This window comes from Sporobolomyces koalae (assembly GCF_050403365.1).
Source record: "Sporobolomyces koalae JCM15063 DNA, S_koalae_JCM15063T_v1_ctg77, whole genome shotgun sequence".
In the NCBI taxonomy this organism is placed as follows: domain Eukaryota; kingdom Fungi; phylum Basidiomycota; class Microbotryomycetes; order Sporidiobolales; family Sporidiobolaceae; genus Sporobolomyces; species Sporobolomyces koalae.
In genome coordinates this window covers 15,528-40,411 of record NW_027481694.1, presented here as the reverse complement: position 1 = coordinate 40,411, position 24,884 = coordinate 15,528, and the positions used below count along the sequence as shown (strand labels likewise).

The 24,884-nt window shown below is 53.5% G+C and overlaps 11 protein-coding genes across 11 annotated transcripts; 7 read left to right on the top strand and 4 right to left on the bottom strand.

Annotated features, from left to right (window-relative positions):
• Positions 1-255: 255 nt before the first annotated feature.
• Positions 256-4,862, bottom strand: COP1 (coatomer subunit alpha; the record flags this gene model as incomplete). The annotated part of the gene is made up of 12 exons (XM_076681565.1): positions 256-768; positions 843-1,732; positions 1,819-2,017; positions 2,082-2,237; positions 2,360-2,600; positions 2,688-2,826; positions 2,899-3,504; positions 3,573-4,013; positions 4,087-4,166; positions 4,231-4,410; positions 4,472-4,695; positions 4,845-4,862. 12 exons carry the CDS (start codon positions 4,860-4,862, stop codon positions 256-258), a joined length of 3,687 nt encoding a protein of 1,228 aa, XP_076531323.1.
• Positions 4,863-5,313: 451 nt separating this feature from the next.
• RPB10 (DNA-directed RNA polymerase core subunit RPB10) lies at positions 5,314-5,673 on the top strand (the record flags this gene model as incomplete). The annotated part of the gene is made up of 3 exons (XM_076681564.1): positions 5,314-5,408; positions 5,478-5,566; positions 5,633-5,673. 3 exons carry the CDS (start codon positions 5,314-5,316, stop codon positions 5,671-5,673), a joined length of 225 nt encoding a protein of 74 aa, XP_076531322.1.
• A 651-nt stretch (positions 5,674-6,324) lies between these two features.
• Positions 6,325-7,131, top strand: JCM15063_001996 (uncharacterized protein; the record flags this gene model as incomplete). Its single annotated transcript, XM_076681563.1, has 4 exons — positions 6,325-6,427; positions 6,484-6,612; positions 6,699-6,788; positions 6,875-7,131. The coding sequence occupies 4 exons, from the start codon at positions 6,325-6,327 to the stop codon at positions 7,129-7,131; spliced, it is 579 nt and encodes a 192-aa protein (XP_076531321.1).
• A 598-nt stretch (positions 7,132-7,729) lies between these two features.
• Positions 7,730-10,795, bottom strand: PWP2 (snoRNA-binding rRNA-processing protein PWP2; the record flags this gene model as incomplete). The annotated part of the gene is made up of 6 exons (XM_076681562.1): positions 7,730-9,820; positions 9,888-10,023; positions 10,092-10,238; positions 10,303-10,402; positions 10,465-10,559; positions 10,629-10,795. 6 exons carry the CDS (start codon positions 10,793-10,795, stop codon positions 7,730-7,732), a joined length of 2,736 nt encoding a protein of 911 aa, XP_076531320.1.
• Positions 10,796-11,007: 212 nt separating this feature from the next.
• Positions 11,008-12,383, top strand: JCM15063_001994 (uncharacterized protein; the record flags this gene model as incomplete). Its single annotated transcript, XM_076681561.1, has 2 exons — positions 11,008-11,730; positions 11,787-12,383. The coding sequence occupies 2 exons, from the start codon at positions 11,008-11,010 to the stop codon at positions 12,381-12,383; spliced, it is 1,320 nt and encodes a 439-aa protein (XP_076531319.1).
• Positions 12,384-12,834: 451 nt separating this feature from the next.
• On the top strand, positions 12,835-13,924 carry JCM15063_001993 (peroxiredoxin-like family protein; the record flags this gene model as incomplete). The annotated part of the gene is made up of 6 exons (XM_076681560.1): positions 12,835-12,996; positions 13,128-13,151; positions 13,218-13,516; positions 13,591-13,640; positions 13,724-13,755; positions 13,853-13,924. 6 exons carry the CDS (start codon positions 12,835-12,837, stop codon positions 13,922-13,924), a joined length of 639 nt encoding a protein of 212 aa, XP_076531318.1.
• Positions 13,925-14,180: 256 nt separating this feature from the next.
• JCM15063_001992 (M50 family metallopeptidase) lies at positions 14,181-15,663 on the top strand (the record flags this gene model as incomplete). Its single annotated transcript, XM_076681559.1, has 9 exons — positions 14,181-14,412; positions 14,498-14,572; positions 14,636-14,710; positions 14,806-14,982; positions 15,062-15,121; positions 15,193-15,197; positions 15,276-15,330; positions 15,410-15,493; positions 15,575-15,663. 9 exons carry the CDS (start codon positions 14,181-14,183, stop codon positions 15,661-15,663), a joined length of 852 nt encoding a protein of 283 aa, XP_076531317.1.
• Positions 15,664-16,014: 351 nt separating this feature from the next.
• MTF1 (RNA polymerase specificity factor) lies at positions 16,015-17,805 on the bottom strand (the record flags this gene model as incomplete). The annotated part of the gene is made up of 6 exons (XM_076681558.1): positions 16,015-16,053; positions 16,168-16,315; positions 16,408-16,673; positions 16,782-16,936; positions 17,028-17,255; positions 17,322-17,805. The coding sequence occupies 6 exons, from the start codon at positions 17,803-17,805 to the stop codon at positions 16,015-16,017; spliced, it is 1,320 nt and encodes a 439-aa protein (XP_076531316.1).
• A 230-nt stretch (positions 17,806-18,035) lies between these two features.
• HUA1 (Hua1p) lies at positions 18,036-19,133 on the bottom strand (the record flags this gene model as incomplete). Its single annotated transcript, XM_076681557.1, has 4 exons — positions 18,036-18,142; positions 18,214-18,421; positions 18,486-18,992; positions 19,059-19,133. 4 exons carry the CDS (start codon positions 19,131-19,133, stop codon positions 18,036-18,038), a joined length of 897 nt encoding a protein of 298 aa, XP_076531315.1.
• A 130-nt stretch (positions 19,134-19,263) lies between these two features.
• JCM15063_001989 (uncharacterized protein) lies at positions 19,264-22,187 on the top strand (the record flags this gene model as incomplete). The annotated part of the gene is made up of 5 exons (XM_076681556.1): positions 19,264-20,474; positions 20,560-20,999; positions 21,074-21,188; positions 21,257-21,323; positions 21,396-22,187. 5 exons carry the CDS (start codon positions 19,264-19,266, stop codon positions 22,185-22,187), a joined length of 2,625 nt encoding a protein of 874 aa, XP_076531314.1.
• A 625-nt stretch (positions 22,188-22,812) lies between these two features.
• JCM15063_001988 (uncharacterized protein) lies at positions 22,813-24,865 on the top strand (the record flags this gene model as incomplete). The annotated part of the gene is made up of 2 exons (XM_076681555.1): positions 22,813-23,963; positions 24,043-24,865. 2 exons carry the CDS (start codon positions 22,813-22,815, stop codon positions 24,863-24,865), a joined length of 1,974 nt encoding a protein of 657 aa, XP_076531313.1.
• Positions 24,866-24,884: the final 19 nt, after the last annotated feature.

The window sequence follows — 24,884 nt, the reverse complement described above, 5'->3', positions numbered from 1 at the left end:
CACCCCCCCCCCCCACCCTCCTCACATAACACCCCCCCACCCCCCCCCCCCCCCCCCCCCCCCCCCCCCCCCCCCCCCCCCCCCCCCCCCACGTTCTACTACAGAAGCAAAAACACAGAAAACATGAAAAAAAGGGGGAGAGCCTCAATAGAGAACAGATGGGGGGTATACCAAGTGAACAAAGGGTTCGCCTGTTTTCGAGAGGGGTTGTTTTTCCGTCCGGGGCGCACACGGGAGTTTTTCGTTTGAAACCCTTCAAATTGAACTCTTGAGACCCGACGAACTCTTGCCGACTTCTGAGACTTGAGTGATCTTGCAGATCGAACCTGCGAATTGAGGGTGATACCTCGCACCGGTGAACGGATCTTCAACCGAAGGCGCGTTGGCATAGATCGGTGACAACGAAGCCGGACAAATGTCAAACTGCGAGTGCAAATCGTACTCGATCTCGATCGCGTCCCGAGGGTACTTGTTCGCGGTCGACAAGACCGTTCGAGCTTGAGTCGCGACCGTTGCGGCCGGGTTCAAGTCGAGCAGTTTTTGCGCGAACGATGCCGCAGTCGGGTAGTTCTTTGCCTTGCTGAACGTCGTCATCGCGAGTCGCAACGCGAGTTGCAAATGCGCCGGTTGCAATCGGCAGTGCGTAAAGTACGCCGCGAGTTCGAGTTGACGTTTGAGCGAATCGGGTTGGTCCGCGATCCGTCGTCGTTCAATCTCGAGCGAGAGACCGAGGATGTATTCGCGGCAGACAATGACGAGTTCTTGAAGCTAACGAAAGAGTGTAATAACAATGGTCGATCAGTCAAAGGCAAACAATGAGCTTCGACAAACAATAATCTTACCTCGGCAGCCTGGGCGGGAGACGATGTGACGACGAGTAGAAGAGATTGAAGGATGGATCGGAAGATGTTGACAGCATCTCCAAACTTGGCCTTCTGGAACGCAGTGTACGCCGCACGCAACTCGCCCGTCGTGATCGTTTGGAGCGAGAGGGACACGACGGGCAAGACGTTCCGAGGTTCGGCACTGTCGATGTTTCTTCGCAGCGGTACTTCGAGTGGGGGAAGGGAAGGTGCAGCCGGGAGCCAGAGTCGAGAAGATTGGTACACCGACAGGAAGAGGGGTTTGAGGGGAGCAAAGTGTACGATGCCGACTTGACGGTTGAGGAGTGCCATCGCAGTTTCGAACGAACCTGCCGCGACGTGATCGGCCGCGAGGGGAGAGTTGCGCACCCACAATTCTGATTCGGGAATCCCTGGCGAGACGACTCCCGAGAGTTCTTCTTCTCCTGGCACTGCGCCACCATCGAGTTCTCCATCTTCCGTTGCAAAGACTTCAGCTTCCTCCTCGTCGTGACCGACCCCCCATGCATCCTCGGCTTCCTCGGCTTCGTGTTTGTCGAGCGGTCGATCTTCGGCAGCCCAGGCGAGTCCACCTTGATCTCCCGCAACAGCCTGCTCGAGCAAGTCTTCCTCGTACTCGTCGTCGACCCCGCTCGGTTCTCCACTCGCGGCAGCTGCGAGCGCACGGTCGAAGAAACTCTCCTGCACTCCTACGGACGGCCAGTTGTGTTCGAACGTTTGCGTGAGGACCGCAGGGGGTCGGATCGTCGAACGCTTGACGGGAGGGAGAACCTCTGCGACGTCCTCCTCGGTCAAGCCCGCGTTCTCGAGGATGCTTTGAGCGAGTTCATCGAGTCCGTTCGTCTTGGCAGTCATGTATGCGAGGGGAGCTATCGGAAAAAAATCATGAAGAATGTCAGCGTCGAGGTTTCTTTGAGGTTGGCGTTCAAGGTGGCAGGGAAGGAATGACACGTACTCATGCCGACTTCAGCAAGTACGTTGACCCTCGTTTCGACGTTGCCAGTGTACAACGCATTGTGGAACCTCGACATGGGGTCTCCACGCATGTCGGCAATCTTGGCCATTTTGCCCAACTTGTCCGGGTTGCCCGTCGCGAGATACAAGAACGACAGTCGGTCAAAGTTCTTTGTACGTTGGTACGCAATCTCGACAATCTGTTTTTCCCTTCGCGTTTCAGATCAACAGGATCGAGAGAGAGAAAGACCGAGTGAATCGTACCTTGTGGTTGCCTTGCTTCAACGCCTGTTGTCCCAAACGAGTCCAGTTGTCTTCACGGTCAATCGCCTTGGCCATCTCGAGCGCGACATCGAGGTTTCCACATTCGATCGCCAAATCGAATCGGGTAGTCTTGTCTTGAACAAAGTGTAGGGCAATCTATAGAAAATCCACCAACAAACACAACGAATCGAGCAAAGCAAAAACCAAACATCAGTTGTTTTTCCCAAGAAAAAGAAAAGCTTGGATGGAATAAGCAAGCGGTTTTTGAAAAAACTGACTTCGGGGAATCCTTTCTTTTGAAGGTACGCAATGATACTCTGTCCGACAAGGTTGCTCGTCCTGATGATGTGCAACACTTCGTCATAGTTCTTGCGCACGAGCGCGAGTTTGAACCGGTACTCGGTCGGGTCGATGGGGATCGTTTGCGGTTTCGCGTCGCGAGTCAAACAGTGTACCGCTTTGCCTCGAACTCGAGTGAGGTACACGGGTTGGTCGAGAGTTTTGATAATGCCATTATCTCTGCATCGAGGAATTGGTGAGTAAGGGTTGAGCTTGGTGACGCTGTCAGAGACTTGGGCTCAAGGAAGGGAAGAAGGAGAGACTGACCCGTTGGGTAGGGCGTATTTGATGTGGTTGAGAGTCGTGTACAGGAACACGCCCGCGTCGTCCCAAGCTCCCGACTTGATACGAATCGTCTCGTGAATGAGGTTTGATCCTCCGAGTTGCTTGTTCGCGAGCATGATCGCTAAATCGCAACATCCGCTTGTTCAGTCTCCTTGAAGAGGTACACGAAAACGGGGAATCGAGAACGACTGACTGTGTTTGCTCAAGAGTGCGACCATGTTGCCATCATTGCTCCACACGACATACTTGACCAGAGGAGTTGCGAGTTCAGCAACGATCTTTTGTTGTTGAATATCAAACAGGACGACCGAGTTGGCAGTCGAGAGCAACAAGCTCGCGGTACCTCCAAAGAAAATGTCGACCGTTTGGACCGGACACTTGATCGTCTTGGTGATCGAGTTGTCCAAGTCTCGAATCTCGATTTGTTGCGTCGCCTTGTCCAACACTGCCAATCGGTTCCTCGCGACAAACAACGAACTCGTACCCGAACCTCGTTTGCCATCGGTGGCCGAATCTCGAATCTCTCCATCTTTCGTCGGCAGGCGAATGAGTTCGTACAACCCCGTGTCGGATGCCGAAGTGACAATGACTGCCTTTTCGGCAGGGTTGTACGAGAGAGTGCGGGGTTGTTGGTACTGAGTGCCGAGGCGTCGAACCGAGACGACCGACGCGTCTGAACCCGTCGTGAGGTCGTGCGCACGGACGTGCTTGTCTCGAACGTAGAACAGCGTGTTGCCGTGCGTCGCGAACGCGGGACGCTCTCGGTCGAGTTTGAACACGATCAAACCCGAATCGTGACCTGCATATACGTGACAAATCAGACAAGGGCAATCGCCGAGAGATCGTACAACGACCGGAGTTGCTTACCGGCCGCAAAGAGGTTGAGGGTCGGGTGAGCGGTCAAGACCCAGAAGCGATCATTCTCGCGCCTGAAAGTCTGTACAGCAGTTCGTTTGCTCATGTCCCATACTCGAATCGTCTTGTCTTCCGAGTTCGAGATGATCAATTCGTGTTTCGGGTGGAACAAGGCCGACGAGACGTTGTTGAAGTGACCTCGGCACGTGTCGACTTCCCACGCTTTCGTTTCCGACATTCGCCACAACTTGATCTGTCGATCGTCTCCACACGAGACGATCAAAGGGAGCGTCGGGTGGAACGTGGCCCAGTTGACGCCGCGGTCGTGACCTTCGAGGACGTACTTGACGACGGCGTCCGTGTTGCCAAACAGGTCGGCTTGACCAGCGTTTGCACGCTGCACTTGTTCCTCGAACGAGAGCGGTGCTGCACTGGTTGATTTTTTGCGCAAACCTGCGAAGAAAAAGCGAGCATGAAGCACCACGTTTGAGCCGGGTTGCCATCATTCACGAGGGCGAAGACTCACCTGAAATGTCCCATACTCGGACAGTCTGGTCCATCGAGGCCGAGACGACATAGTCTTCCTTAGGGTGGAATTGGGCGCACCTATCTCTCGAAAAAGCAGTGAGCTAAAACGCACGTGTCGATATGTCGAGGAAGACGACTATACATGATGTAGTGGTTGTGTCCGGTCAGGATAGCGATGCAACTCCGGTTCTGCCAGTTCCAGATCCTGATCGTTTGGTCGTCACTCGCCGAGATGATCCAGGGCTGTTCCGGGTGAAAGTAGACCGAGCGAACGTAGTCGAGGTGTCCCGTGAGGGTGAAGAGACATCTCCTCGTCTTGTAACTGCAGAGGATTGGGTCAGATGATTACTCCGTCGTGAGAAAGAGGAGGGGAAGGGACTCGCTTCCAGACTTTGATCTTGTAGTCGTCACCTCCCGAGCAGAACAAGGGTTGAGTCGGGTGAAAGTCGATACCGCGCACGGGGCCATCGTGTTCTTCAAAGCGGTCGACGAGGACGCCCATCTGAAAGTTCCACAGTTGGATCGAGCCCGAGTGGAGAGACGCGGCGAGCAGGGTCAGGCGCGGGTGGAACGCGATGCCCTTGACCCGGTTCGACTTGGATTCGAACTGAGCCCCATCGAAAGAAAAGCGTCAGTCACGTTCGGGGGAGACGAGAGGTCACGCTCGACCGGGGGATCGGGTCAACACGTCCTCGCGCCCGTGATTCGGTTCCCGGTGAAGGTAACCCCCTCGCGTAGAGAGACGGGGTTTCTCACCTTGGTGAGCATCTGCATGGTGACCGCAAAGCCTGATCAGGCGGGGAAGGAATGGAACGTGACGAGCTGGAAACGGGTTGCGATCTCGCGAGACGTGGCTCCGAGTTGTCAGCGACAGTAGCGTGGATTCGACAGCAGCAACGGCTGAGATGGAGCAGGTGCCAAGGTTCGCGTCGGTCGATGCGACTTTGAGCGGAACGGCGCGAGTGCGATCAGGGTGCCAAGTCGCGAGATGGAGGCGGATTCGAATCCAAGTCTCGCAACTAGTGTCGACTGTAACTTGCTCTCCATCCAACACGCGTCCTTCTGACCCCTGCCAGTCCCATTCGATCGTCTAGGATCCGCCTACTGAGCAAGGTCACTAGCCCCGCCCGCGTCCTGCACAGCACTCTCGGCGTTCCCTTTTTTTGCCTTTGCATCCGATCAACGCAACCTTGACATCCTCGCTCGACTCGTGTCAACACCCAACATGATCATCCCGGTGCGATGCTTCTCGTGCGGCAAAGTCGTCGGAGACCGATGGACCGCGTACCTTCAACTGCTCGAATCGGGTCACTCGGAAGGGTAAACCACCTCTCCTTTCTCCCTCATGTCTCCATGGCACTGACTGTAAAGACATGTCATTGCGTACAGTGAGGCGCTCGACGGACTCGGACTGAAACGCTACTGCTGCCGACGCATGGTGCTCACTCACGTCGACTTGATCGAGAAACTCTTGCATTGTGAGCTCCCCTCCTCCTTCGCATGTTCGCGTCTTTGCATAGTGACTAAAATCGCCCTTGACATAGACAACCCGATGGAGAGGAGGACCGGCGACATTGTGCGGTAAAATTGAAAACGGATCTCTCGAGCGGGCTGTAGACTAGTTTCCTCGACAGGACATATGGGCAAGACATTCATCTTTCCCCCTCTCACATGTCGGGATCAGTTCAAATTCTTATCAGAGAGCGGCAATTGCTCAAGGAGGGTCAAAGCCTTGATGAGCGAGACTGATTCCTCTCAAAGTTTGGTTGCTGTCCTCACCTAAATCAAACCGGTGTCGGACGGTTGCGCCCTGCTAGTGGCAAGGTTGACTTCCTTTGCTCCTCTCGAGACATGTCGCAGGCACCCTGCGGATCTCAAATCTCCTCGACTCCGTGCTCTACAGCTAACTGAAAGAGATCGCTCATACACCCACAACAACAGGGGCCATCAGTCTGCTTCATCCAGGGACATTGTCACCAAGATAGTACAGAACCATCCTTCAATACGACGCCGAACTCCTGTTCTTTCTCGATCATTCGCACAGATCACCTCGGAATCGGAAGCCGAATCGGCAACCGCCTTTGCGAGCTCAATGCGTTTTTTCCCCTTTCCTCGGGTCTGTGCAGTATGCGGACGACCGCCCATTCACTACAACCGGGTCCCTCTTTCTCTCTGCTTATCTACCTCTCGATTTTTGTCCCGACTCTGCACCTGGAACGGTTCCGATTACCCGACCATGCCGCACTCTGGTAATCTCTCCGACAATGAACTCATGGCCAAGGCTATCCAACAAGCTCCTCTGAGCAGGTCGAACTCGGGATCGCAAGCATCACCGCCTAGTAAGCTCGCTCAGTTCTGTTCGCGAGGATCGATCGCTCATTCTCGCCTCGATCAGCAGGAGAGGAATCCGATGACACTATCCGTATCCCCTATCCGACTTCTCCAGAACCTGCACAGTGGTTCAAGACTCCACTGCCGAAATCTCCGCATCAGGGGCATGTCAATGCCGCCAATCACAACAAAGGTGTGTTTACTGAATGTCAAGCCTGTTTCTTTAAGCACGAAAGAAGCTCGAGCTCATTACTCGAAACCCTTCTGTATCGCCAATAGCGCAGGAGCGCGCTCCATCCCAGTGGTACCAGACTGACAAGACGGAGACCAGGCGGAAAAACCAAGTCAGGGTGTTCAAACAGAATCAACGTGAGCTGTTTCCTTGAGCATCAAGCCTGTTTATTAGTCGCGCGAGAAGCTTGAGCTCATTACTCGAAACCCGTCTCCATCGCCAGCAGCTCAGGAGCGCACTATGCGCGATAGTGTGTTCGATGCAGGACAGCGTGACGTGAACGAGCCTCCGCCAAAGGTCCGCACAGACACGGTCCTCAAGCAAGACCGTTTCGAACAAAGGACTTCGAGGCAAGACCCGTACAAGCAAGGGCTCCCCAGCATGACGTACACGCCTCGGAAGCAGGGCGGCATTCACCATATCGAGAATGATGCTGGATCTGCGCCAAGTAGTCGCCGCCGTCGACCCAGCTGCTGCTGAACACTCTTTCAAGAATCGTTAGTCTCCCTAATCTTTACCTCCAAGTTGTGCTCAAGACTGACATGGCGATCTTTGCTCAAGCTCATTCTTCGAATCGATTCAAATAGACAAATAGACAAAACGCTGTTATGTACCTGGACCCCCTTACTCGGCTGGAACCGACATAGAGGACAAGAAGGAGATCGTCAGTTCTTCGTGCAATACCTACCAATCGTGGGGATTCGTTTGTCACGCCCAGAGATTCGCGAGCTCGTTTCTTTTTTCGTCTCGCTTCTTGAGAATGCTTGCACCAGTTGTCGAGGCATGAGATGCCCAAGCTTGCTTGAGAGGTGATTAGCGTTTTTCCGATCAGTCTCGCATCGTTCGGCAATTCCGCGGACAGACAAATCGTTTCGTACCTCCTGACCGGCTTGACCTCCCACATTTCGGAACGAGGGTTGCTAATCACATACGTGAATCCTCGCATTCGGATTTGGATCGAAATCACCCTAACAATTTGTGGGCTGGCGAGAAACCCGCTTCAAACCGAAAGTTATGAAACGTAGCTTGATTGAACAATGTAATCTATCCGTAAGCTAACAACAGATCGTATCCTCGTCTAGATCTCAATCATCTGCGGTCCTCCCCCCGAAGTACCATTCGCGAGCTCGTGCTCCTTGTCCGCAGCTTGCGCATCCAACATTTTGCGTTGCTGTTGATCGAGAAGGAACTGGAGTGTGAACGAATTGTCGTCCGACAGTTTCACGATCGATTCTTGCACATCCGTCAACCCTTTTTGAATCCCTCGGAACGTCGCCGCGTGATCCATCGATCGTTGACGTAAATATTTGCCATGTGCCGAAAACATCGACGAGATCCAGACCAAGTGGAACTCGATGTGTGGAGAAGATTCGAGTTGTTTCGCGAGGAAACGCATGACCGGTTCGAGATAGGTTTGAGGCAGTTGTCGGGTCAGAAGAGGAACGGCTGAAGGTGGGATCGCTTCGTAGACAGTTTGAATCAGAGGACGTTCATTCAGTCGGAGTGCCATGACGAGCGCTTTGAGGTAGTGTCGTTCGGAATGCAGAGTTTCGAGGATTGTCGAAGGGGTAATGTCGACGTCGAGCTCGAACGGGTCAAACGCGAGTGAATCGTCGAGCGAGTAGACGAGTAGACCTTCGGTAGATGCAGCGGCCCAACTCCTTCCGGTCGGAGAGAATTTGACACACTTTGTCCGTGCCTCGGGTCGGTACTTTCGCTTCGACAGGTCGCCGTTCCTCGCTCCTGGTAGCGACTTGTCGATGCGGTCTTCGAGGTCTGAAGCTTCTCCTCGGTCGTCGAGCATCTCCCTCGGTCCCGCCTCGGTCAAGTTCCTCGAGTCGAGGAACTCCTGAGTGCCATCGAGCGACATGTTTTGACTGATCTCGAATCGCTTGAGCAAGACCCCATCCCTGGCATCGTACAGGCACACGTGCTTGCTGTTGCCACCTGCGAGGAGACAGCTGCCGTCGGCCGTGTAACTCAACGAGTTGAATGCCTTGCCGCTCGAATTGTTCTGAGCCGTGACTCGATCGTCGGCTTTCCTACCGCCCGAGATATCCTTCCTTCCCTCGATCAACGTGCGTTGGATCGCATCTTTGAGGTCCCACAACGCGATTTGTCCGTCAAGAGTCGATACGGCGACTTCCTTGCCGTCCGGCCTGAATGCGAGTGCGAGCGCATCGGCGTTCAACCGGAACGGTTCAACCGCCGAACTGCGTCCGTACACGTCCCACACTCGAATACTCTTGTCCCAACTTGCACTGACGAGGCGATCTCCGAGGGGTGAGAACGCCAACGAAGACACTGGCCCTTCGTGTCCCGACATGACATCGATCAACTTGCCCGTCTGAGTCGACCACATGTAGATCTCGAAGCCATCTCCCGTACCTCCCGCACAGACGATTTCGCCTGAAGGGTCGACTGCGAGCGAGTTGAACTGAACCGGATTCGGAGTCGTGAACGTTCGGAAGTTGCGGTACCGAATTAAATCGAACGCTCGCACAGTGCCGTCCAATGAAGCCGAAAAGACGACCTGACCTTGTTTGGCAAACTCGACTGCTGACACGGCCGACGAGTGATCTTCGAACGTGACGAAACAGAACCCAGAAGTCGAGTTCCAGATCTTGACTTTGCCATCGTCTCCTCCAGTCGCGACTTGTTGTCCGTCGGCCGAGAACGAAAGAGTGTTCATATCAAAGAAGTGACCCTGTTGCTTGAGGACGTATGACTCTGACTGCCATTCCCATACGAGCAGTTGACCAAGTTTCGAAGCTCCAAACGCCAACCATTCTCCACTGTCGTTGATCGCGACCGAACTGATCTTCTCCTGCGAGATCGACAGCGTGTGGACACTCGTGAACGAAGGCATGTCCCACAACCCAAACACTCCGTTCGAGAACCCGACGACGAGCAAGTTGCTTCCCGCATGGAACGTCGAGGACGTGACTTTTGATCCCGTCTGAAGGAAGTAGTTGCGATCTCGAATTCCCCAGCGGGTCATCGGGATCGAGTTGTCGAGGACGACGGCGGATGAGGTCGAAGCTTGAGGACCTTCGAGTCCGAGAGGTGCAGCCGTTTCTTCGTCTGAATCTTCGTCATTCGAATCCTGATCTTCGTCAATCTTTTTGCTCCACGTGAAGACTGCACCGTCTCGCGAAACAGTGTAGATCTGGGAATGCGAGCCCAAAAGTCAGGGATTGGAGCAGCCCGAGAGCCTCGAAAAACGGTATACGTACAGTCTTGTGATCTTTGGAAAAGTAGGCCGCAACGACATGATCTCGGTGACCGGCAAACGTCTTGGGCCTGTATCCCTCTACAGGATACAGGGTGTAGAGACGGGCAGTCATATCCTTCGAGGTCGTCAAGAAGAACCTGCAAGGGAAACACAGACTCAGGTAAGCTTGACGTGAGGGAGGGATGACGACGACAAAAAGGTTCACCTCGAGTCCGCGCTCCACGTGATCGAGAGGACGTCGTCGTAGTGACCAGTGTAAGTCCGGTGCAGGTTGAAAGGCGCAAACTCGCGTGCGAGGTGAGAGGGTGTGTGCCAGACTTGGATCTGAGAGCCGTGGGTAACGGCAATGAACCTGTAGTTGCAGGTCACTCGTAAGTACGTGACGCAACGGAAAAGACGGTGGAATAGCGACTTGCTTGCCATTGGGCGAGAACTTGATGTCACGGACAGGTTTCTTGAAGTTGAAATGGTGCAAGACGGTCGATCGCTTAAAGTTGACCAAGATTGCGCGGCCATCTACAGTTCGGAGTTTGTGAGAACAGTGCTATGGAATTGACAAGAATGGTGAAGGTGCTTACCTTCATCGACCGAAATGAGGACAGTCGAGTCTGGCGAGAGGGCGATCCGCGAAATGTTTTTGCGGTTCTCGAACGCCAAAGTCCGAGATTTGTTGCTAGTACAGCAATCATGTTTAGTCTTGTCCAACCACCTCTAGGCTCATCCGGATGCAAGGGCAGCTCACTTGACGAGATCAAACACCGAAACGCGATTCCCGACGGGACTGATGACAGAGTTGCCATCGGGGGTGTAGAGGACGTTGCCCTGGCTGTACACGGTTCCACACAAGTTCGAGAACTTGAAGCCACTCGCGGCCGGCGTCTTGAACTGGCGGTCGGCAGAGACTGCCATCTTGAGTCTTCTCTGGCTGCGAAACTAGCTGAATCGAGGATGGCCCTTTGATAGTCTCGATCTGTCTGGTTGTGGGAGAACAGTTGGTCCGTAGTCGATGAAGTAAACCGGTCTGTGGCTCTCGCACTCTCACTCTCGGAAACTTTTTGCTTGATCAAGGTCTCAGATGACCTTGCTCACGCACAACACTTTGCCCGCATATACCAGTCGACATGCCACCGATAGCAGTGCCTGCCTCGTTCTGGAGAGGCGGCACCTCGCGGGGCTATCTCTTTCGAGCTGAAACTCTCGCTCGATTCGACCCCGCAGTCCGAGACCGCATCATCAAAGCTGCACTCGGTTCGCCAGATCCTGCAGGTCGCCAGATCGATGGACTCGGGGGAGGTGTCAGCTCTCTGTCGAAAGTCGCGATCGTTGGACAGCCGGGCGAAGGGCTCGAGGATCAGGCGAATTTCGGCCGTCTCCCAGGAGTCCAGTGGGCCGACGATGGCCAGCGCAACGGTCAAGCTTGGGATCTTGTGTATCGCTTCGGTCAGGTCCCGGTCCGAACCGACGATGCGATCGACTGGACCGCCTCGTGCGGCAACATGCTCGCCGCCGCAGCGCTCTCGGCGCTAACAGCGTCAATTGTTCCCTACACAACCTTGTTCACACGCGCTCGCTCTCTGCCTCGTTCAGCTTCGCTCGATGACCCCATCATGTTTCCGCTTTCAATCCTGTCAGCCTCGAACGGTCTCGTCATGCGAGCGCGCGTACCCATCGATCCTGTCTCGCTCCAAATTTATGAACCAAGTCCAGGGCAAGGATGCGAGATTGCCGGAGTGCCAGGTCGCGATGAATCTGGAATTGAAATCGAGATGCCTCTCGAGGAAGGAGAGGCAGGGCTCGTGACGGGCAGGACCCGCGATGTCGTCCGGTTGGACGATGGCAGCGAGGCAAGTTCGCTTCTGTCCCTTCTTCGTTCTCGACGATGCTGACGCCTGCGATACAGGTCACGGTTTCAATCTTGACCTCGGGACTGCCCAACATATTCGTCCCGGTTTCTTCGCTCGTCTCGCTCCCACAGCTCTCGCTCCCTCGAGACCTTCTAGCATTGTCTTCGGCCGACTTGCTCGCGATTCCTCTCCTGTCGGAAACACTCTCATCGATCCGGATCCAAGCTGCTCACCAATATACACTCCCACTCTCGCTCGCTTCACCCAAAATCACCCTCGTCTCAACCGTACCTTCTACAGGCTACACGACCTCCTCAAACGAATCAATCAAAGTCGATCAAGCGGATCTCTTGGTTCGAGCGATCTCGAGTGGCGATTGGCACGCGACGATCCCAGGAACGACTCTTGGCGCGCTCAACATTGGTCTCGGTACACCTGGTACCGTCATTCACGACTTGGTCAAACCGCGTCCAGATCGCGGATTGGACAACGACGGAACTGTCACGGTCAGAGCTGGTCACATTGCAGGAGTTGCCGAGAGCACCGTCAGGTTTGGCACGACAAGTCGCAAGGTTGAAAGTGTCGTCATGTCGAGGACGGCGAGGGAGATCATGAATGGCAATGTTCTGATTCCGGAAAGAGTGTTTCGCTAAAGAGGGCCGCATAAAGTGTAGTAAGGACCCTGCATCCTGTTGTTGCCACAACCCAGTCGGACGTTCTCCAAACAAAATTTACTTGGCTCATGGGTCTATTTCCTCATTTCAAGAGCTTGTATCAGCGCGTCAGAAGTTCAGGGGTGGCAATAATTGACAAATGTCAAGCGGAGCTGCGAGAGCGAGACCGAGCTACGACCTCGAACGCTGAAAGGAGCCGTCATCATATGAGGCTGAAATCGAGATACACTTCGAGCCGGACGCCTCCAATAAAACGTGAATAGGTTATACGAAGCCAGCGAGAGAAGAGATCAAGAGAAGAGAAGCGGCCCCGCCACTGCCAGTAGCCCCTGTCCGAGACGCGGCCTAACGTGACGCGGGGTAACTTGAATTCGCCTAGTCGAACGATCTGGTTTCTTTCCATCGAACCTCAACCCGGTCCCTCACTACCATGTCGCAAGTTGAGAAAGATGGATTCCTACCAACGCTGCACCCCACGCCAGACCAACTGCACGCCGCGAGTCAACTGACGGTCTTGACCGAGACGGGCGAACCTGTCCAACTCGGCTCGCTCATGCGCGGAGACAAGGGCGGCAAATGCATCGTCATCTTCGTACGTTCACCTTCAGTCAAGCGCTTGAGGTGGGGGGTTTGCACCGTTGACTGATAGTCGCCATCATCTCGGTCCCCCTTTCCCCTGTAACCCCTTGCTTTCGCATGTGTTTTTTCTACGCGATCAAACAGATTCGACACTTCTACTGTGGACTCGTAAGCTTGCGAAAAAGTTGCGCAGAGGAAGAGCAAGAGAACTGACCTGGGCGAGGGCTCGTGCAGTGTCAAGATTTCATCTCGTACCTGACGTCCAAGATCACTCCCGCCGTTCTGCAAGAACACAACCTCAAACTCAGTATCATCGGTTGCGGAGACTGGGAATTGATCAAGCCGTATCGCGAGAACCTTGGCACTCCATTCGAGATCTACTCGGATCCGACGAAAGAGACCTACGTCGCGCTCGGCATGACTCTCAGGACCCTCGACATGGGTAGTCATCAACCCGAGTACCAATCGAGCGGGATTATTGGCAACATTTTCTCGTCGATTGTCAAGGCGTTCAAGATTGGTTCCATTTTCACGTGCGTTGTCCTTTTGCCACTACCACCTTTCTCAATTCTAGCAGTGCACCTGACACGAGTGCTTCGTACCATAGGAAGAAGGCTGGAGATCAGAAGCAACTCGGAGGAGAATTTGTCTTTGCCAGTGAGCCCGCTGTTTGCCTTTCTTTGCCTTTCTGCGCTCTGTGCGTCAGCTGGATTGCTGATAGTTTCGGTCCGCCGGTGCAGACGGACAGCCCGTGTACACACATCGCATGGAGGTATGTTTTCGCTTACCAAGACGTTTCCCGTCTCTCTGAGCGCCTCTTGCCGGGCGTACCCGCAAGATACGAGACTGATTCGCTCTCGCTCCTGTAGAACACTCGTGGTCACGCTCCACTTGCCGACTTGTTTGCAGCAGCTGGTTTGCCCGCCCCTACGGAACAGTAGAAAAATTCCGACTTGCTCTGCTCCACAGCCGCTTGCCACGCACTTCGCACTCTCTGTACTACTGTTTCTGGACCTTTTTAACTACGGACGCAATTAATACAATTCATCTTTGACATTTGACGGGTTGTGCTCTGATCACACCGGCTTTTCCGACGCGCTCATGCCTCGTGCAGAGTGCTCACTCCCCCTTCACGGCGTTCCTCACTTCCTTTCCTTCGTTCGCTTGCAGAGGTGCGACTTACACCCAACAACTCCTATGCTGATCCCACCTCAAGATTTGTATCCTCTCATGATCGAATCGATCGCGACGCAGCTCGCGAAACGCAACTCGACCGCAGGCCCGTCAACGATCTCGGCATCGGACCAACTCGATCACTTTGAACTGTCTCATGCGCAATGGATCAAAGTGTACTACATCGAAGCGACCGTCATGGTGTACTTGCTCGGGTGGAACCTGTGGATCGCGAGAAGCTTGCTCTTCCCTCTCAGTTCGTACTCTGTTTCCCCATTTCCTTGTACCCCAATGAACCATCTCAGCTCCCCTTGAACTTATTTGTTTCCTTACTTGCGCAGAGCTATGTGCAGTCGCATATCACGAAATGTGTCATGCACTGGTTGGAACGCTCACAGGAGGTAGGGTCAGATCCGGTGAGCTTCTTTACCAATCTTACCGCTGAAATCGTCCTCATGACCCAAATTTTTGGACAACAGTGATTCTCGATCCGAATCAAGGAGGTGCTACCACTACGGAAGGAGGCTGGCCATTCCTATCCCTCCCTGCCGGATGTTCGTTAGATTCCCGAACTACATTCTAAACCCCGCTCAGTGATGCTATCGAGTACTGAACCTTTCCTTGTTGATTCACTTTCCTAAATAAACAGACATTGGTTCGACTACGATCGGTGCTGCTCTGATCTTTGCTTCGTTCGATTTGAAAGCTTCGAAAATTGCGGCAATCCCTGCGTTCCTCCTCCTGTGTCTCGTTTCGTGGTGGGCTAGGAAATCCAGGTTCACCTTGATCAACATCAACTTCATGTCGGGTTTGCTCGTGATTGCCTGTAAGCACAAATTTCCCTTCTTCTATGAGATCGAGAGTTTTAACGATCTGATTATTAACAAACGAAACAATGTCTATAGTTTTTGTGTCTCATTCGGCATTCTTGCCATTCTTGTTGATTCAGATTGGAGTCATGAATGGTGAGTACTTTTATGGACATGGTCAGCATCCTTGTGGCTGTCAAGTCTGATCTCCCTTACGATTGCTACAGTCATGGTTGGGCCTTTTTCCCATATTCGCGTCGACTCTCCACGGACTGAGATTCTCGGCGCTCCCTCGATTGATGGTATATAGTATTCGGTCTTTGATCAGATCGACGATCTCGTCTTGCACAAAATCAATGCTTCCGGTATCAAAAACCCATCCTTTTCTGACTCCCCTTCTTTACCTTCTCAAGACCCTTCACTGAAGCGTTTGTATGACCGTAGATGTCTGTGCATTCCAGGAACAATATCCTTGGTTCCCTGCTCAAATGTGGGGAGCGATTTGGACGGCATTCTCCTTGACCGGTCGTAAGCGGTTTTTTCTCTTTCCTACTTTCTGCTACATAGCTTTAGTAATGTGACTGATTCTTCAATACATACAACCTCCAGTTACGCTTGCCATCGTCGGTGGGATCGTTTTCTTTAAAGGAAATTTTACCGATCAAGTGGAACAATCGAAATCGTTCTTGTGGGTGTGAAAACAAACGATTTTTACCCAGTCCCTCCGAAACCTGTCTCAACACTCGCCGAGGTTTTTGTCGAGATTGAGCTCTGTTTGTGTATCCGAGGACAATACTCCTTGATGAAGAAATCGAAGAGCTCTTGTACCGCCCTTTATTTCTATTTCATCAAGCATTGAGAGTCCCAGATTCATCGAGCTAGGGAAAAAGCGTACAGAGGTTCCCCTCTCGAGTTTTGAATGCGGCCAACAAGGTGGATGAGTGCAACAAATGCAAAGTGGGGGCAAAAAAAAAGGGAGAGAGAAAGAGCTTTTCTCTCTTGCGATCGGAGAGTTGTTAAGAGAGAGAGAAGAATGAAGACTACGAGGTTCAATCCGCGTCTCCTTCTGTCCAAGTATCCAATAGAGTCTGAGCAACGGAATTGTAAACAGAAAGCTGCATCAGTCAAAAGCTTATACGGGACAAGGGGAAGAGACGACAAGGAGGGGTTTGCGAAAGTAGAGGTTTTTGACTGTAGCTCACATCAGGTTTGAAAGGCCAATCATCAAAGACGTTGGCAATCTTGATCCATTCTTCGAGAGTCAATTGGTTGACGGGTTTGTCGGGATTCTTCATGCCATGTTCTTTCGCCAAAATCGGGATCAAGTTTGCTGAACCCGGAGTGATTGCTCTGAATAGATTTTTGTTTCGCAAACACCCCCAAGATCCGTGTCAGTTCAAGATCTTGAAGAAGGAAAACTTGAAAAAAAGGAATAGACTTGCGCTACGGCTTTAGGCCAGGGCATGGCTTTGCCCACAAACATGTGTTTCGCAATGAAATCCAACGAATCGTAATTCTTGACCAACGGTTCGATCCTTGGGGTGACTTTGATCGCTTTGACATGAGCAGGATCTCCACGAGGTTTGTGGAAATGTGCTTCGACCGGTCTGAAATCCGACATGATGTGAACGTATTGCAAGTGCGCGATCGAAGGCAACAGGACTGAGAGTTTGTGATGTGCCGGTTCTCCAGGTTTGGCAAAGATTTTCTGAAAGGATGGAAAAAAAAAAATCGACCATCAGCTCAAATGAGTTTCTCGTTGCCATCTAGTCCCGCACAAGTGAGGAGCAAAGGAGAGAGTGACATGTGTATTCACCTTCCAGTAGTTTTCCGAACCGACGAATCCCATTGAGAATCGACCTCGAGTGAACAACCACATCCTGCTCGCAATCTGGGTCACCAGTTGAACAAACAACTGTTCACCATGACGATTGTTTGGTATTTGTCCTGCCAAGAACAACTGATTGTGTGCTTTTTTTTTCCACACAGAGGAAAGAATTCCAAAAATCAGCATTTTCGAGCCCCCAAGTGAAAATTTCGAGTGAAAAACCCAAGGACTGACGCAAATCCCAAGGCATGTTTGGAGTTTGGTCTAGGAATTTCGCTGCTTCCGAGTAGGCTTCCCAAGTGAAACTGTCGCGTTCGATCAATTGCAACCGACCTGGATTCTTTTGTTCTTGTTCCTCCTTCAACGCGTGCAAGTGGGGGTTGTACCTGAACGCGTCTTCGATCGTGATGACTCGTTTCACATTTGGTAATTCGAGAAACGCTTTCGTCAACCCTCCCGGACCTGAAAACGAAAAAGAGATATGAGAAAAGATAAATGAAGAAAAGAGAACAGGTGGGTAGGACGAACCTGCATAGGTATCAATCACTGTCACTCCCTCATCCGGTCCACTCCCACCCATTCGATCGACTCCCCAAGCTCTCACGAGTTCACGACAACTCTCATCCGAGATCAAACTCGGTCTACTGCGAATCGCAGGAGTCTTGCTCAACTGTTTCAACAGTTCGGTTTGAGGCAACGACAACGGCAACGGTTTCGGGTACTTTCTCTGTGGAGGTCCGGAAGGGACTTGGGTCGGAGGTCTCAACGGTCTTGAAACTTTGCCAAGTTGTCGATCAGGTCTTCCAGGGAGTGACGATGAGACTGGATCTAGAGGTGTCGTTGAGGATGGGTTTGATGGGGTTGCAAGAGGGTCGAGAGGTGGAGCCGAGGTGGATGAAGACGAGGAAGTGAGGATCGAGTGACTGGACGAGAAACTTCGTTTGTGGTTCGATATCCGCCAGGGAGTACTGCCTCGGGTGACACACAGTCGGGTCATGGTGGGACGCGACATTTGCGCGAAAGTTGCGACTGAACGAGGTTACTGATGAGATTTCTCTCTGAACATGTCAAGTGAAATCATTCTGTTTTTCTTCCAACAGTGTTTTCTCATTGAATTTCCGAGCCGGATTTCCTTGGCTAGTCGTGATCGATAGGATATAACGAGCACGGGCGTATATACAAGAGGAGAGAAGGAGATATTCGACAACAACAACAATTTCAAAGATTTCTGTCTACATGGGTTCAGAAGACGCGACCGGTACCTCGACAAGTCGAGCAAGTGACTTCATCAAAGATGAATGGACCCATCACGAGCCCATCGCCTCCACACGTTCTGCACAACATTCCTCCTTGAAATCACAAACGAATCAGTCAAGCTGTTTTCGTTCAAGGTAATGTGGCAAGAAAAGAAGAGGCTTACCTATTCGAGGATCTCCAGGTCGAACCACGAGTGGGGGTTGAGACGCATTGAACAGGCGTGAAGGCGCGGGTACGACTTGGGGGGCATGGAACGTCCCGCCCGATGGAGTAGACCACAGTCGTAACGGTCTCTGGTAATTCTCGGGCGCGATCGGGTTGTGACTGTGTTTCAACGCTTGCGAGTAGGGTTGTCCGAAATTTGCCCAGCACTGGAAATGAGAGAGAGAGAGATGGGTCAGAACTTTGGCTCACACGCAGAGGGAATGTACGTACTTTGCGACAAGGATGGTTTGGATCGTCTCCCGTGTAGCCTGCTGCCGAGTACGACACGAACGGTTTGTACCCCGTGTTGGAACACTTTGGGCACGGGTCCCGACGGAGGGGGTACACGAGGAGTTGGCCGTGGTACAGTAAGGGCTGACCCGGAGTGGGAGTCGTGCTCGGAGCGTACGAGATGACGGGGACGTGTGTCGAGTCTTGAGATGGGACGGTTGAAGGACCGTGCTGGAGGAACCCAGTCTGAGCAGGGGTGAGATTCGAACCGTTCCAAAAGGGAAACGTCGGAGGAGGCAAGGGTTCCGCGCGGGGGCGGTACGGCTGGTCTTCGACAGGGCGAGAGTTTGGAGGCTGGTACCGGTGAGACCTGGTCGAGGGAGTTCGTTGCGGAGGCCGTTCGACGCGCGGTGGAGCGGGGGCGGGAGCCGAGACGAACGGTCGCGACGGACCGTACTCCAGTGTGAGTTCGTTGCTGGCGATCGAAGGAACGGGCTCGTAGGCAGGCTGAAGGACACGAAGGCGCTGTGAGCGAGAATGATCTCATCGTCCGAGAGGCTGCTACACACTGACGGGAGGTTCATCGGGGATAGGATCTGGATCGAGCGCAGCGCCAGTTCGAGGTGGCAGCGGAGGCCCGACCGTCATCGCGACCTAGCTTGAGAGTGAGGGAGAACAAGTCAGGAGATCGCGCTTCGGCTTCAAGTGCTGCGGACGCGACTTGACTTGGCGTTTTCTGCACACCTCGACTGGCCTGTTTGACGGCCGTGCATGCTCCATGCAGTCGACTAGCCTGTCAGAGGACGACCCGGTACAGCGCAACGCCGACTCGGCGTCGTCGTCGTCTGCCGCCACGACCTCGAACCCCGCACCCGCTCGTAGCTCATGGCATTCGATTGAAGGAGCAGACACTCCTGCCAGTCAAGACATCTGGGCCTCGCTGCCGGCATCGACGAGTCCGAGCACGTCGACATCGACGTCGGGATCCGGCTACCATCCTGCGTACATCTCGACCCCTCCTCCGGCGCCCGCCTCGACCGCGATCGACGAGTTTGATCCGTTCGCAACAACTGCACCACCGCCAGCACCTCCAAGTACGACCCTGCTGGGATCAGGCGTACGGCACACTTCGAAACTTGTCCTAATCGATTCGTCCGACGACGAGGACGACGAACCTAGCGATCCCCACCGTCGTGCCCTCGAGGAACATGAATTGTCAAAGCAGCATGAACGACAACAGCAACCACCGGCTTCGACCTCATTCGGCTTCTCCAACATGTTCAGAACCCTCGGCTCGCAATCCGCTTCACCCGCCTCGTCGAGGCCTGAATCCCCGCTTCAGCGCGCAACTCGACCGACCTCGAACTCTCCACCTGCTCAACCCTCGCCACTGCACAAACCTTTCGCTTCTCTCGCATCCGTGTTCCGTTCCGCGACTCCTCCTCCTCCTCCCGAAACCCTCGTCCAAGCTGTGGCAGGCAAAGGCAAAGAGACCGAGCATGCGTCTCGAGACAGCACGAACGAGAAATCCTCACCAGCAACAACCCGACCGACCGAAAAGCACAACAGGAAGCGCAAACGTCGACCTCGACCCGTCGCATCGTTCGATTTCCCCAAATTCCTCGAACAGATGCGATCCCGTTCGGCCGACCCGATCGCGAAGTACCTGAGATCGTTCTTGAAAGAGTTTCAACGGAAACCTCCTGCTTCGATTCAGGACCAAACCAAGATTATCAACGATTTCTTGGACTTCATCGCGACCAAGATGCGACAGACGGATCCGTGGAAAACGATCTATCGTGAAGAAGTCGAACGAGCGCAATTGTCTGCTTCTTCGGAAGAAGACGAAGATGACGATTCAAGGTCACAAGAGAAATCGACTTTCGAACGAGATCGAGCCGAACTCGAAGGCCCCGAGAGGGCCGAGATCGAGTTTGATTTGACCATGGAGGCGATGGAGAAACTCGTCATGAATCGTTTGTGGCACCTGTTCGTGGAATCCCTTACCTTGTCTCTCTCTTGTTTCACAAAACGGGCTCATGTTGGTTCCTTTTTCTTTATTTTCCGCGGTCAGGACTTTTACCCCTGCTTTCAACTCGGACTCGACAGACTCTACGCATGGTCATCAATCGGGAGTGGGAGCCGGAGCGATCAGCGCGAGTGGAGACCTCGAACGCGATCAAGTCGTTGGACAACGGATTCGGTTGTTCCGTTGGATCGAACCGAAACACCTCGACTTGCCCATCTTGAACCTCGAGACCGAATCTGGAGAAGAAGAAGAACAAGTTCGATCTCGAGAGGTCGACGACGAGCAAGTATCACAGCGACCAGGATCCGAAACGAGTTTGACAGGTACAGAGCAAGAGACGAGCGCAGTTGTTGACGAAGAGGGCGAACGGGACAAACAAAGGGGTTTCATCAACTTTGCTGCGAGCGAACTTAACAAGATGAATCAGTACAAAGCACCGAGAGACAAACTCATTTGCGTGTTGAACTGTTGCAAAGTCATTTTCGGTCAGTTCTCCTCTTTCGTTGCGTCTCCTCGTCTCCGACAAGCATTGATTGTTCAAGCCTCTTTCGTAACACAGGCTTGATCAGACATATCGGGAACCAAGTCAAGGACCAAGGTGCCGATACGTTCATCCCATTCTTGATCTACGTCGTCCTGCAGGCGAACCCGGAACACCTCGTATCCAATTTGCAGTAAATAATAGTCCTCCAAGCTTGCTCGCACTTGTCCCAGGCTGAATCACAGTTGACTTCCGCTCCAGGTACATCCAGAGGTTTCGAAATCCCCAAAAGTTGGCGGGAGAAGGTGGCTATTACTTGTCGAGTCTCGTAAGTCCTCCGAAACAATCGTTACGGTAAGGGGACTTTTGCTTGACACAAAGTTTGGAAATACCCCCCCAGAACGCGGCGATTTCTTTCATCGAAACCCTCGACGCTTCGGCATTGTCCAACATTACCCAACAAGAGTTTGAACACAATGTCGCACACGCAGTGAAACAACTTGCAGCGGAAGAACCACCCCCTCCACCACCTCCTCGTACTGCTTCTCGACCGACTTCCCCTTCGACCCCACGAGGGACTCGAACAGATGAAGAAACCCTCTCTGCATCTTTACTATCTCCACCTTCGTCGTCTTCCCAATCGACCGGGGTCGTCGGTGCAGAAGAACCGGATGATGCTCGAAAGAATTTTTTGTTGAGAAGCACTGACACAGTCGAACGCGCCATGTCGAAACCGATTGGAGCGCTCGCAAAAATCTTCGAATCCCTCGAATTGACCGCGAACGAATTGACCGGTCAAACCCCTCCTACATCATCCCATCAGAACGCTTCTTCTTCCCCTCCACCCATCCTCGCTAATGGGATGAATCCATCGAGACGATCAACCGTTCCAATCTCGCCGAGACAAGTACAAGGACCTCGAGTCGATCCAGGGTTGTACGCAGATCATTCCGTATCGGATTCGGCGATCAGTCAAGAGATTGAACGACAATCCCGAGAGGCCCACGAAGCCAAGATGAGCACGTTGATGGAATTGTTTGCGGCACCCTCGACGTCCGGGGAAACGGAACCAGACACGGTACAAGGTTCCGAAGGAGGAGGGATTGAACGGGAAGTGGTCGAGATGGTCTTGTGGGCAGAACAAGGAGATGTAGGGAGGAGCGTGGAACGCTTGTTGGAAATGGCGGGATGAAATCGCGGGTCAAAAACAGATGCGCATGCTCTCGACACGGACACTCTCAATCGGAGATTACCTATGTTTTTCCTTTTCTTTCTTTCTGATACAATCGTTACTGTCTAGAATTGTCGTTCTCAGTCGTTCCATGCATTGCAAAAGAGTCGTGTTATGGCAAACGAGTCTCGAAACAAAAGTCGCCGACGGCTCGCAATTAGAATTCGTCGTCGTTCCCGGAAAATCTGCCGGTCGTGAGCTGCAGCCCAACTTGTGTCATATCCTGCGTGACTTGAAGCACAGGTCTACGCATTGTACCGATCCGCACGCGCGACCCCATCAAGACGACTCCCCCACACGCGCCGACGTTTCGATCGGCTGTTCCCTGTCGCCTACGACAGCGACGGACGCGCTCGTCTTGCGCACTCCTTGCAGCAGCAACATCGTAACTCGCAAACTCCACTCGGACCGCTCACTGACCGGAACCGTGGTCGGTGACGTCGTTCCGGAGCGACTCTCACGCGAGTCGCGACTTTCGTCTCTTTGCTTCCACTCGTCCTTGGGACCAGCTCATCTCACACGCACCTCTCCGGGCAACAGGATAGATACTCTCTGGACCGACCCTTCCCTCCGGGTCATCGCCACGATGAAGCCCAACCTCACGGCGTCCGCAACAAGCGGAACGTCTTCATCTCGGTCCCCGACTGCCTCGGGACTACTGCCTGCGACATCGTCCACTGCAGCAAGTCCGCTCATCTCGTCGACGACCCCTCCTGCATCCGAGGAACCTTCACCTACCGACCTTCTGCTCGCGACCCCGCCGACGCTCCTCAAGCTGTTCGCGCTCGCCGCCCCGTTCGTATCCCTCGCAACGACGTTCTGTCAACTCGTGACATGGCAACATCCCAACTTTTTCGCCTCGTTGCTCGTCCTCCTCGCGTGGTGGGCTGTGTGCCTGTTTGGACGCTGGATCGCCCAGTACGGCTTCAACCTCGCAGTCCTCGTCTACATCGGTTCGAGGTACTTCTCCACCGCACCGAAACAGGCTTCGCACAAGGCGCTGCCTTCGAGCGCAGCGATGTCTTCGTCCTCAGCGACAACGTCCTCGTACCGACATTCTCGCCCTCCGACCCTGACCCCAGCCGCGTACTCGAACCTGCTCACTTCGTCCCACTTCCTGTTGTCTCACTTGCAGGCGTTTCGAGCTCACGTCGTGCACCCGCTCTCTCTCCTGTTCTCGTTCACGCCGACGCGACCTTCGGTCCCCGCACCCGCGTACTCGACCGCTCGCCTCGCGCTCACTTCGTACCCGTTCTATCTGATCCTGACCTACCTCGTCCCCTTGAGATACATCTTCCTCGTCCTCGGTTCGACGGCAATCTTGTGGAATGCACCGTTCTTCAAGACGCTTCGAACGCTCTTGTGGACGAGCGCGACGATTCGGTGGTTCGTCAGGATCTCGAGCTCGATCTTGTTGAACGGTGGCACCGGGTTCAACCGCGAATGGAATCGAACCAAGAGTGGAGTCGGGATTGCCGGATTGCTGGGCAAGAAGGACTACGCGAACCAAGCGAACACGAATCGTCAAGCCGTCGTTGAAGAGAAAGTGGTCAAGAGGTCTGCGTCAATCTCGACTACCTCTCGCAACAGCCAGGTCGAACCTATCGAGACAAGCGACGTAGTTGAAAACCAGGACGAAGAGGATGTCGAAGTGCAGTTCACCGTGTTTGAAAACCAGAGATGGTGGGTCGGACTCGACTGGACTCATGCGTTGCTACCTGGAGAGCGTGCCAGTTGGTAAGGCTTTTTTGTGACCTATCCCGTGTCCCCGTTGTCCGTCTCGTTACTAACAGCGAAACTTTGACGAACCACATAGGACGGACCCAGCTTCACACCCTTCGAACCCTCCTGCATCGTTCAACCTTCCACCACCTCAAATCACCTACATCCCATCTCCAACGAGTACGGATCCAGGGTCTCGATTGAGGAAGACGACTTCGTGGAGATGGGTCGACCCGGAATGGAAAGTGTTGAGGGAATCGATCCCTTCCGTCTTGCTCCCTGCTCCCGTGCCATCCGTATCGTCGCCCGTTTTGAGCGGAGGTGATTCGTCTTCATCGACGTTATCCGGCTCTCCACCTTCTCCGAGTACCGCCACATCCATCTTTTCTTCACTCCCTTCCCCTCCTGCGAACCTCCTCCCCGTCTCGACTACGACGAATCCGGTCACTCCAACGGCATTCGCTCGACCAACTATGTTGGTTTCGGATGCACATTCGAAATTGTTTGAACATTGGCAAGTCGATGCGGAAGGGTGGCAGTACGGGGACAACCATTTCGACAAGATGGGACCGAAAGGAGGGTTGAGCAAGTACACTCGCAGGCGTGCGTGGGTGCGCCGAGCTGGATTGGTCGAGAAGACTGAACGATTTGGATCTGATCTCGACAAGGAAGAGAGAGGGAGAAAGAAGGACTCGACATCGATGAATCCGAGTGGTGGAGTTGAGGGTCAAAGTATCAAGGACAAATCGAGGAGGAAGAGTGAGAGTAGGTCTGGGATCGATTCGAATCGTCGAGACAAGACGACATTTTCGACAACGGCGACGGGTACAGGAACCTCGACGACACAGGTCAAGAAACGGAAAAGTATGCCACCGTCTTTGGACAGTCAACAATCAATCAGTAGAGACGTTGATTGAAAACTTGTGTACCGGGAAA